This window comes from Palaemon carinicauda, chromosome 8, assembly GCF_036898095.1.
Source record: "Palaemon carinicauda isolate YSFRI2023 chromosome 8, ASM3689809v2, whole genome shotgun sequence".
Taxonomy (NCBI): Eukaryota; Metazoa; Arthropoda; class Malacostraca; order Decapoda; family Palaemonidae; genus Palaemon; species Palaemon carinicauda.
Window position 1 is genome coordinate 79,099,506 of NC_090732.1, and position 12,500 is coordinate 79,112,005.

A 12,500-nucleotide genomic window follows, 5' to 3' on the forward strand; every position below is an offset into this window, starting at 1 on the left:
GAAGCTTTTAGTGTTGTTACAGTTTTTAAAATAATTTAATTTCTCACTGAACTATTTTCCCTGTTGGAGCCCTCGGACTTATTGCATTCTGCTTTTCCAATTAGAGTTATAGCTTGGCTATAATAATAATAATAATAATAATAATAATAATAATGGTGATGTTTACATCAGCGATGTTGAATGCAAACTGTGTAAATAAGTCAGTGAGAGGTTCCCTGGCTTGATATTCCACAGCTGATACTTGAAAGAGTGCTGACTCAACATAAAAAGCACATAATCCGAAGGTAGAGAGCACATTCAGTAGATGCTTAGAATCATACTTTTGACTGAGATGAACATCAAGACCTATTTGTAGAGAGGATATGAAAAGCTTGGTCATGCTGCTGTTAGAATAGCGTATGAAATGGTTGTATACTTTCTATCCCAATTTCTTTTATTTCCCTTCTTGAAGGTATTGTGAAGCCAAGTCGATTACGAAATTTTCTGGTGGTGGATACTGGTCAATTTTATACACCTGTGACCTTATATCTTCAGCAATTGTTTTGGCAGCTGTATTTGCTATCCGAAGCCTTACTTCCCTTCTTTCTCATACACATATCAACACAGATTACCAAACAATTCTTCTTGGCTCAAGGGGTTAACTGCTGCAATGTAATTGTTCAGTGACTACTTTCCGCTTGTAAAGGGTCGAAGAGACTATATGGCTATGATAAGCATCTCTTCTTGGAGAAAGACATTCCAAAATCTAACTATTGTTCTCTAGTCTTGGGTAGTGCCATAGCCTCAGTACCATGGTCTTTTACTGTCTTGGGGTAGAGGTCTCTTGCTTGAGGGTACACTGAGGCACACTATTCTATCTTATTTCTCGTCCTATTTTTTTGGGAAGATTTTATTGTTTTATATGAAAGACCTGTTTTCATGCTGTTACTCTTCTTAGAATATTTTATTTTAATTGTTCACTACCTCTCTAGTGATTTAATTATTTCCTTGTTTTCTTTCTTCACTGGGCTATTTTTCCCTGTTGGAGTCCCTATCCTTATAGCGTCCTGCTTTTTCCAACTAGGGTTGTAGCTTAGATGATAATAATAATAATAATAATAATAATAATAATAAAAGACTACATTGTCAAATTTATTTTTATAATATATAGTATTTAATCGTACTTTGAGCAATGATCTATATAGGTCTAAGGAACTGAAACGAACCAGATACTAGATAGTGATTTACCCTTATGAAGATCACCTTGCATTGATTGGTCGACAACAAAAAAGAAGACCACGATGATCTGTGGGAAATGTCTTATCATCACAAAGATAACTTTCTTCCAGAAATCATCTACCGCCGGATGATATTGTAATGCACACACGTCTTTGTTCTTTGTGTCACAAACTCCTTCTCAGCAACAGTAGTGCAATAGGTCGTCTACTTCGTTATTATTATTATTATTATTATTATTATTATTATTAGCCAAGCTACAACCCTAGTTGGAAAAGCAAGATGCCATAAGCCAAAGGGCTCCAACAGGGAAAAATAGCCCAGTGAGGACAGGAAATAAGGAAATAAATAAATGATGAGAACAAATTAACAACAAATCATTCTACAAACAGTAACAACGTCAAAACAGATATGTCTTAGATAAACTATAAAAAGACTTATGTCAGCCTGTTCAACATAAAAACATTTGGTACATCTTTAAACTTTTGAAGTTCTATTGATTCAACTATGCGATTGGGAAGATCATTCCACAACTTGGTCACAGCTGGAATAAAACTTCTAGAATACTGTATAGTATTGAGCCTCATGATGGAGAAGGCCTGGCTATTAGAATTACCTGCCTGCCTAGTATTATGAACAGGATAAAATTGTCCTGCAAGATCTGAATGTAAAGGATGATCAGAATTATTAAAAAATCTTATGCAACATGCATAATGAACTAATTGAACGATGGTGCCAGAGATTAATATCTGGATCAGGAATAAGAAATTTCATAGACCGTAAGTTTCTGCCCAACAAATTAAGATGAGAATCAGAATCTGAAGACCAGACAGGAGAACAATACTCAAAACCAGGTAGAATGAAAGAATAAAAAAACTTCTTCAGAATAGATTGATCACCAAAAATCTTGAAATACTTTCTCAATAAGCCAATTTGTTGTGCAATTGAAGAAGACACAGACGTAATGTGTTTCTTAAAAGTAAATTTGCCGTCGAGAATCACACCTAAAATTTTAGAAGAGTCATACAAGTGAAAGAGACATTATCAATACTGAGATCAGGATGTTCAGGAGCCACTGTCCTTCACCTACTTACAATCGTACTTTGAGTTTTGTTAGGATTCAACTTCATATTAAGGGATTCTGCAACCCCAGATCTACATTCAGGAGATGGAATTGATGCAAAGAGAGTAGCATCATCTGCATATGCAACAAGCTTGTTTTCTAGGCAAAACTAAATGTCATGTGTATATAGTATGAAAAGTAATGGGCCAAGAACAGTACCCTGTGGAACACCAGCCATCACATTCCTATACTCACTATGGTGCCCATCAACAAAAACTGCTTGAGATCTTTTACTTAAAAAATCAATAATAATGCTAAGAAATGACCCACCCACTCCCAACTGTTTAAGTTTGAAAACAGCGCCTCGTGATTAACACGGTCAAAGGCAGCACTAAAATCAAGACCACAATCAAGAGATTTCTGTACATCATTGGAGATTGTAAGAAGGTGATCACATGCTCCAAAGCCTTTACGAAAACCAAATTGCAAACTAGGGAATAGATGATTACCTTCAGCAAACCTATTAAGACGTTTTGCCGGAAGACGTTCAAAAACTTTAGATAATATGGGAGTTATGGAAATTGGGTGGTAATCAGTTGAACTTGAGCTAATCACAAACACATTTACATTACCAATTCTCCAACAAGTGCTAAAAGCTCCTCTTCTTGCTAACTTGTGCAAAATAACAGATAACTTTGGAGCTAAGAAATCTACAGTCTTTATAAAAAACAAAGAAAAAATACCATTTGGGTCTACACCTCCATAAGCATCAAGGTCCATCAAGAGAGCTTTAATTTCACGAGATCGAAAAGCTAACCTCGTTAGTTTAGCCTCAGGAAAACAGGAATGAGGAAGTTCAAGTTTTTCATTACTCAGTTTACTGTAAAAAATATCAGCCAAAATGGTTGCTTTTTCCTTTGGATAGTAAGTGACTGAGCCATCTGGTTTAAGTAAAGGAGGAAATGTTGCATCTACACCAAAAAGTGCAGATTTAAGGGTAGACCACCATTTAAGTTCCTGAGTTGTACCAGAAAGGGTTTCGTTTATGATTAAATTGTATTAATATTCAGTTGAAGCATTAACTCTCTGAGCAAAAGCTCTAAGCTGAGTATAGTAATTCCGGGTCAAATCTGATCTGTTACCCTTCCAAAGATTATAGTCCTCCTGCTTCTCCAAATAAGCACGTCTACAATCATCATTGAACCATGGTTTGTCCTTCACTTGGTACCTTAGTACACGAGAAGGGATACGCCTATCAATTATGCTAACTAGATTCTCATTCAAAGGGACAACAGGAACAACCCTACTATATAATTGTGACCAATTCAAGCGCATACGATCATGCAAAATCCCATTTTAGTCTGCTTGAGATTTCATATAAATTTTACAAGAATATGATACATCAGGGACAGGCTGCTCAGTCTTCACTACTAATGAAATCAAGGCATGATCAGATGTCACGACTGGAGAACCAATCTTACTTGTTATTACGCCAGGGGAGTCAGTGTATATGAGGTCCAAGCAATTACCAGACCTGTGAGTAGCTTCACTTATGATTTGCTCACAGCCTGATTCAGAGGCAAAGTCTGAAGCTCTTAAGCCATGGCGATCGGTAGGAGAGATAGAACTTAACCACTCCCCATGGTGATCATTGAAATCACCAACAAAGGCAAAAGAGGCTCTTCTGTCATCTTTTTGTATCTTAGCCATAATGGTAAAAAGACAATCGAAGATAGAATCATCCATTTCCGGATTCCAGTAGATCGAACACAAATAAAAGTTGTTATGCCTGCCACAAACTTTTATTACCTGAATCTCATGACATCCACATTCACAGCAGGACTTATGAGAAGCAGGGTACTCAATCCTGATATACACCGCCATTCCCCTGGCCCTAGTGATGGCATCATGTTTCATCATTATTGGCTTCTTAAAACCAGTTATAGGGAGCTCAGATGAGTGCCTCATATTAGAAACCAAAGTTTCTGAGCACAAAAGAATATCATACTGTCTGGACGCAACTGTAAGGTCTTGAATATTTGCATGAAGACCATGAATATTGCAATACAGTAGACGGCATTGACGAAATCTAGGACGTACTGGTCCCGGATTTCGCTCAATGTCTCCAAAGAGCATAAGAATTAATGGTAATAAAAAAGACATCTTAATTGAAAACTAGATTAACAAGAATTATGATAAAAACAATATATGCAGAATGATAAATAAAGTAATTGATCAAACCCTTAGACTATAGAAAAAAAGTTGGAAAAACTGGTCAACATGGAGGAGCCGATACCCCATGCAAGGCTAAATACCCTCCAGGATAGCCACTTCAACTGAAGGGAGGATAAACCACCAGGCATCCATGGCCCTTCAATTAATCCTGTCCAACACACCATTTCAAAAAACAAGAGGAAGAGAAAAAAAAAATAAGATAGAATAGTGACCCCGAGTGTACCCTCAAGCAAGAGAACTCTAACCCAAGACAGATGAAGACCATGGTACAGTGGCTATGGCACTATCCAAGACTCGAGAACAATAGTTTAATTTTGGAGTGTCCTTCTCCTAGAAGAGCTGCTTACCATAGCTAAAGAGTCTCTTCTACCCATACCAAGAGGAAAGTACACTGAACAATTACAGTACAGTGATTAACCCCTTGGGTGAAGAAGTGTTTGGTAATCTCATTGTTGTCGGGTGTATGAGGAAAGACAAGAATCTGTAAAGAATAGGCCAGACTATTCGGTGTATGTGTAGGCAAAAAAAAAAAAAATAAATAAGCCGTAACCAGAGAGAGGGATCCAATACATTACTGTCTGGCCAGTCAAAGGATCCAATAACTCTCTAGTGGTAGTATCTCAACGGGTGGCTGGTGCCCTGGCCAACCTACTACCTACGTATTCGTGTTATCTATCTATCTATCTCTCTCCTTTGTTCTGTATTCAAAGATAGCGAACAACGTCGCTTACCGAAACATAGGCCTCATGCAGGCTAATGATCGAGGACCTTAAAGATTAGGTGCTTGTGTGTTTGTCTGCTGCCCATCTTACTTACTCAGTTGCATTTTGACTTCATTCACCCATAACTTTGACGTCATGATATACGAGATAATAGGCTGTGGAATTTTTTCCCTTTTTCATTTAGTGTTGTTTTATCTGTATATTGTGATATACACTGCTTATTTTTCTTGGAATTTTCACAATACCTCCAGGTTTTTTTTCTTCGACCACAATGCGAGCTGATGTTTGAATCCAAAACATATATGACCACGCAACATTAAGATCTCTCTTCTGTGCATCACTTTCAAAACCACTATCGCTCAAATTATCGTCACTTATCATATTCACTGTTTCCATCATTGTCCTTTTCAATACACGCGCACACACACACACACACACACACACACACACACACACACACATATATATATATATATATATATATATATATATATATATATATATATATATATATATATATATATATATATATATATATATATATATATATATATATATATATATATATATATATATATATATATATATATATATAAATCGTCTCCTACGCCTATTGACGCAAAGTGCCTCGGTTAGATTTCGCCTGTTGTCTCCATCTTGAACTTTTAATTCAATACTTCACCACTCATCATCTCCTAATTCACGCTTCATAGTCCTCAGCCATGTAGGCCTGCGTCTTCCAACTCTTCTAGTGCCTTGTGGAGCCCATCTGAAACGTTTGGTGAACTAATCTCTCTTGGGGAGTGCAAAGAGTATGCCCAAACCATCTCCATCTAACCCTCATCATGATCTCATCCACATATGGCACTCGAGTAATCTATATTATAGTTTCATTTCTAACCTTGTCCTGCCATTTAACTCTCAAATATCCTTTTGAGGGCTTTGTTCTCAAATCTACAAAATATATTGGAGGTTTTTTCATTGTTATATCACGACTCATGTCCACATAGTGACAACGACCTCACTAAACTGATATATACTCTGATTTTTGTATGTAATTTCAGGCGTATTGATTTCCAAACTTTACTTAACCTAGCCATTATATGATTTGTTTTTTCAATCTTTCACTAAATTCTAATTTTAAAGATCCTGTACTTGGGATCATAGTTCCTAGATACTTAGATGATTCTACCTCATTAATCCATTCTCCTTTCAATGATATTTCATCTTCTATTGCATATGTCATTCTCATCATCTCTGTCTTTCTTCTATTTCTTTTTAACCCAATTTGTGTGATATTTCATGCATTCTAGTAAGCAAGTATATACACACACACACACACACACACACACACACATATATATATATATATATATATATATATATATATATATATATATATATATAAATATATATATAAGGGAAGAGGGAATGATAATCATGGACAAGGAAGGACAAATACATAATGCTCATTATAATACACGTATTAAGTTTAAGGTTATACTTTATCGATAATGAAAATTGCAGTTGAGAATATTTTTTAAAATATCTATCAGAAACTAGAGATCCTAATAGAGGATGCTTCTTGAAGAGATAGGAATCTTGAATTGAAGTATTTTGAAAGGTTGGTTTTTAATACAAATGATCTTCTTTCCCACCGTTTTCGTACATTAAGGGGTCTGTTACCTCATGAACCCTCTCCAATGCCTTCTATCAAAAGTCTCTCCAATGCCTTCTATCACAGGTATCCGTTCAGCCAAACCTCTTCTCTCCATATCATCCTTCACCTTAGCTCGCCATCCAATTCTCCTCCTTTCCCTTGGTCTTCTCTCCGTAACAAGTTCCTCCTCGCTCTCTCCCCACCTTCCATCCTTAACACGTGTCTACACCATCTCAGCCATGACGCTCTTATCACACATGTAATCTGTACTTCTCAATTCATAATTTTCCAATCTTTCAAGCAGTGATATTCCCATAATACACCTCAGCATTCGTATCTCTTTTCTCAAGCTTTTCTTCCACTTCTGGGGTCTAATTCCATGTTTCCAATCCATACATTAACACTGGTCTTATTGCTGTGCTATAGATCTTGATACTTGACTATGATATTTTCTAATCACATACCACTCCTGCTACCTACTTCCACTTCCCCCAGGACGCTTTTATCCTATTCCCAACTTCAGCCTCACATCCTTCCTCCTGGAACCCAAGTATCCAAATTGCTCTATCTGTTTTGTAATTAAGCCTCTATTTTCATGTATGGATATTTTGTCCCTACCGTCCTTACTGCTCACCATAGTTCCAGTCTTAATCACATTTACCCTCAAGCCCACCTCTTGCTACTCTACACTCTTTCTTTGTTAGGCTTCCTCATTTTCATTGTTAATCACCAAAATTAAGCAACTCCCACAACGCTATTTTTTTGTCTCTTCAAGACCAGCAAGACCAGTAAAAATAAAAATGGGCTTAATGCAGACCCCTATGATAGGATTGTAAGAATACTACCACTGTATGTCCTGTGTGTCGTATAAACTGACTAAAAGGATAGCTGCTGCCTTGGAGTCTTGCTTTTTATCTAAAGGCTGGGCCCACTACCAATTATGGTGGAAACTACTGACTGTCAATTGGACTAGTTAGTCAAAGGCTAGGCATACTGCCAAGTATGGTGGAAACTACTGTCAGTCAATTAGTTTAGTTAAAGACTAGGGCGTACTGCCGATAATGATATTATCTGCATGCGATTGTAAAAACTTTCTACCAAATTATAAACCATGTCTTGAATACAAACGATAGGAGAGATTAGAGGCGTGTCAACATGTGGTCGTGATGCAACACGGTTTACAGAATGGTAAATTACACAATAGCAACACTGTATGAACAGGAGTGTGCTAATAAGTTAGTGATCATGTCGGCAGCATGTTAGTTACAGAGGCGAGGTGAACAGTAAGTCCGCACGTTGTAGGTTAGTGACCCATATAGGTCGATGAGATGTGTTTCTTTGCTCCTTCATCCACTATAACTTCTTGTGGACACGACTGTTAACATGGTTGTTACCAGGTTGTTTGCTAACTACTTATTGTCAGCATATGTTTGAGGGCACTTGTGGTTGGCCTACAGACGCATATCATTCATGAGTGGAAATAATTTTTTTCATTTTTTTTGTTTTGTTTTTTGTTTTAGTTTGAGGATGCTTTTTGAAAGTAGCTACTAAGATGAAAGAAGGGGGGGGGGAATTGAATGACCTAAGGAATGAAGTGTGTGTTAGGAACTGATTAAATTACACTCTGGTAAGGTAAAAGTGTGACTGAGTTACTAACGACAATACTTCACTAGGCATGGTATGTTTGGATAATTAGGAGTTTTATGAGGAATAAAGGGGAATTCATGATATTTGTTCTCATATAAGTGTAAAAATGAGGGAGATTTCTAAAGTTGTAAGTTCTATAAGAAAGGGGACAGGGTGTTATCCAGAAGATTGAAAAGAGGAGTGACTATTGAAGTCTATATATATATATATATATATATATATATATATATATATATATATATATATATATATATATACATATATATATATATATATATATATATATATATATATATATATATATATATGTATATATATATATATATATATATATATATATATATATATATATATATATATATATATGTATATATATATATGTGTGTGTGTGTGTGTGTGTGTTTGTTATATGTATGTGTGTTATTTGTGTCTGCTTTTGTGCGTGCGTGCGTGTGCGTGTACACAGACATTTGCTCTTTATTGTGTATGGGAGATAATCATTTACTCAGCCCCAATTACATAAAGTGTCTCAGTCATGAATATGTATTTTTTTAACATCTGAATTGATTTCCTTCTAAATCAGCAAGCTGTGGGGTGGCCACAATCGCAGTAGCTGGCTTGAGAATTGTCAATGGAGCTGCAGCTTCTGCCAACGAGTATCCTCACCAAGTTGTTGTTTACCCAACCATATTAAACGTCAGATATCTATGTGGTGGCTCAATCATTAAAAAGAGGTGGATTCTCACTGCTGCTCATTGCTTTTATGATGGATACGGGTACGTTTGTTACGTGTTTTGTACCCTCTTCATCTTTACATTTGATGGCGGTAACAGTCGTGGAAACCAGTATTGACTATTTTAGCGATGAATCTGATTTTGAGACTGAAGACAGTTTTAAAAATTCATCATTAACAGATCTTTAATGCATTTTAATCTCATTTACTGGCCGAGGTTTACAGGTGACTCAGAAATAGAACGTAATAAACACCCTAAACGTTTAGGAAATATTTGGGTTAGCCTGTCTAATTGCTGCAAAAATTACAAGTAGCTGGATGTATAAACTGACAATCTATTATCAATGACATATAACTTGATGTAAGTTTTTTTTTTCATAATCTTGTTTAGTCTCAGAAAAGACCTGCTTATATTGAAAATTAGAATATCGGTAGTAACGTAGGCATATATATTGAAAAACAGCAAAAAAATATTTTTGGATAAAAATCTTATTTTTCTACTCGCCAAATGGTTTCTAAAGGAAGCTGTTCAATATTAAAACTTGAATTAATCAAACTATAAAATTATTTTAGTATCTTTCTTACACACACACACACACACACACACACACACACACACAAAGAATTCACCTAAAGGAAAACTATATCTAAATGACCAAAAAGTATTTTCACTTCATCTTGTATTTTCGCATAAGGATTACTGCTCTTAACATTAATTTATTTGTAGAAGGAAGGCCGGCCAAAATGATATTGAAGTTGGTTATGGTAGTAGTGATATCTACTTGATGACGGTCGTTAGAGCGAGGAGATATATTGTTCACGAAAACTACGATCGTTTTACGCAAGTAAGTACAGTATGTGTTACTTTCGAATAAATGAACATTAAAGAGTGGTGTCGAGATGAATTTAGAACATAAGAAGAAAAGACTATGATTGAGTTAATAGGTTAGCGTCGTTGTATATCTTTAAATACTGCTTTGGTATCCGCAGTCCAGGACTTCTCTCCCTACTCAATTTTCTAGAAAATATCCGATATGACTTTTGTATTCTTTGTATGTTTCATTGGTTCACTTCGACATTTTACTTTTACAGCTAAAGTCTTATTCACATATTCTGCAATTTGACTATTATAGGCTATTCATTTCCTTTTATTTCATTATAATAAGTGGAATCATAAGATCTGATACTTTGTTTCTCCCATGACAGAATACCCTCCTTTTTTGTTAAAAAATCTAGCTGTAGTTCAAGTAATCACTTATTTCCTTATTTCCTTTCCGCACTGGGCTAATTTTCCCTGTTGGAGTCCTTGGACTTATAGCATCCTGCTTTTCCAACTATGGTCGTAGCTTACCTAATAATAATAATAATAATAATAATAATAATAATAATAATAATAATAATAATAATAATAATTAGGTGCTTGAATCAGTGGAACTTGCAGCAAATGTTTTCATGCTGAACAGACTGACATAAGACTCTTTTTATAGTTTATATATGAAAGATCTGTTTTAACGTTGTTACTTTTCTTAGAATATTTTATTTTAATGGATCATTACCTCTCATTTAGTTTATTTTCTTATTTCCTTTCCTCACTGGGCTATTTTTCCCTGTTGGAGCCCTTGAGCTTAAACTATCCTGTTTTTCCAACTAGGGTTGTAGCTTAGCTAGTGATAATAATAATAATAATAATAATAATAATAATAATAATAATAATAATAATAATAATATTTTTTTTCTTCAGACTCTTGAGGCTTTCGTTTATAGTTAGAAAAACTTCTCTTCAAAAGCAGTTTCTTTGATAAACTATTGTTTCCCGTCACTTCTCGGCATGATATGGGATACTTTGCCCGTCCCACCGTGTCAGGTTTCAATAGACAATAACCCATAATTTTCGTAACCAGTTTTCAGTACTTTATTGTTCAAGCGTTATTACTGCAATCGTTTTTTATATGATTAAACATAATTGGTGATGAGTTTCCTTATAGTTCGTGGATGGATAAAAACAAAATCTACTTCTGCATATAAGTTTAATTCTATTCATCTAGTTTTGGTGAAAACCCAGCATTCACTGTAGATAACTTCAACTGAATTGATAAAGAAATATTGTGGTAGCCCTAGCCCTGCTGTTTACCACACAATTTCCATAGATTCGATATTATCTAAAGTTTTTGTATGCCATTCGATAAAACATCTACGTAAATATTCTGAAGATAATCATCTATTCCATATTTTGTAGTTTGGTTTAGCAAAGGCCTTGGGGCAGGTGATGTCCTTCTTATAATTTCCATTGCTGTACAGAAATCCCTTGATTGTGGTCTGGAAGTTATATAATTGGCCTTTACGTAAGTGCAACCTTTGGCCGTGGTAATCATGAGTATCTTGTTTACCAACTCAAACAGATGGGAGTAAGTGTATCTTTTCCTAGTAACATTATTAAATTTTTAAGCACTATATTTCAAAGAGTTAATATTGTTGGGCACTGAAGTCGCTAAAGGAAATTAATATCTGTTTTTCCATAGAGTAGTGTTTTCGGTTCATTACTTTTCATACCATATGCACTTTATATGGTTCGGTTGGGAAAACAAGCTCGTTGCGTATGTAGATAATTATACTCTCTTTGGATTCATTCCATCTCCTTAATTCAGACTTATGGTTGCAACATCCCTCAATATAAATCTAGCTGAAAGTAGTGCATAGTGCAAGTTATGAGGGATGAAGTTGAACCCAAACAAAACTCAAAGTATGATTGTAAGTAGGTCACGAGCTTTTCATTGATAATGTCCCTTTAACTATATTCAACTCATTTGAAATTCTAGATGGGATTCTTGATTTAAAATTTACTTTTGAGGAACAATTCTTGTCCATCTTCTTCAATTGCACAAAAACCTGATATATTGAAAAAAAAAACTTTTAAAGATTTTCAGTGATCGAGCTATCCCAAGAATTTTTTTTTCTCCTGTCCGGTCTTATGTTGCTGACTCATCTTAATTGGTTGGACATGGCTCTTGCGGTCTATTGAATTTGATATTTAGAATCAGGTTATTAGGCTACTCACATACACCATTGCTCACTTACTTCTATATGCATGTTGCATAAGATTTTTCGTAATTCAGACCATCCTTTACTTTACTTTTAAGGACTGCTTTTCTGGTACAGGAATCCTACTCTCTACAGGACCTTCACAGTAATTTTATCACGTGCATCCCAAGGCATTCACCTTCTCAC

General features: G+C 35.3%; 1 protein-coding gene across 1 annotated transcript in view; it reads left to right on the forward strand.

Annotated features, from left to right (window-relative positions):
- The window catches only part of LOC137645766 (chymotrypsin B-like), a 32,806-nt gene that overhangs the window by 2,960 nt on the left and 17,346 nt on the right, over positions 1 to 12,500 (forward strand). The window contains exons 2-3 of the mRNA XM_068378676.1: positions 9,126 to 9,318; positions 10,003 to 10,120. Of these exons, the coding sequence (XP_068234777.1) occupies positions 9,126 to 9,318; positions 10,003 to 10,120 (311 nt within the window). The remainder of the gene's footprint in view (positions 1 to 9,125; positions 9,319 to 10,002; positions 10,121 to 12,500) is intronic.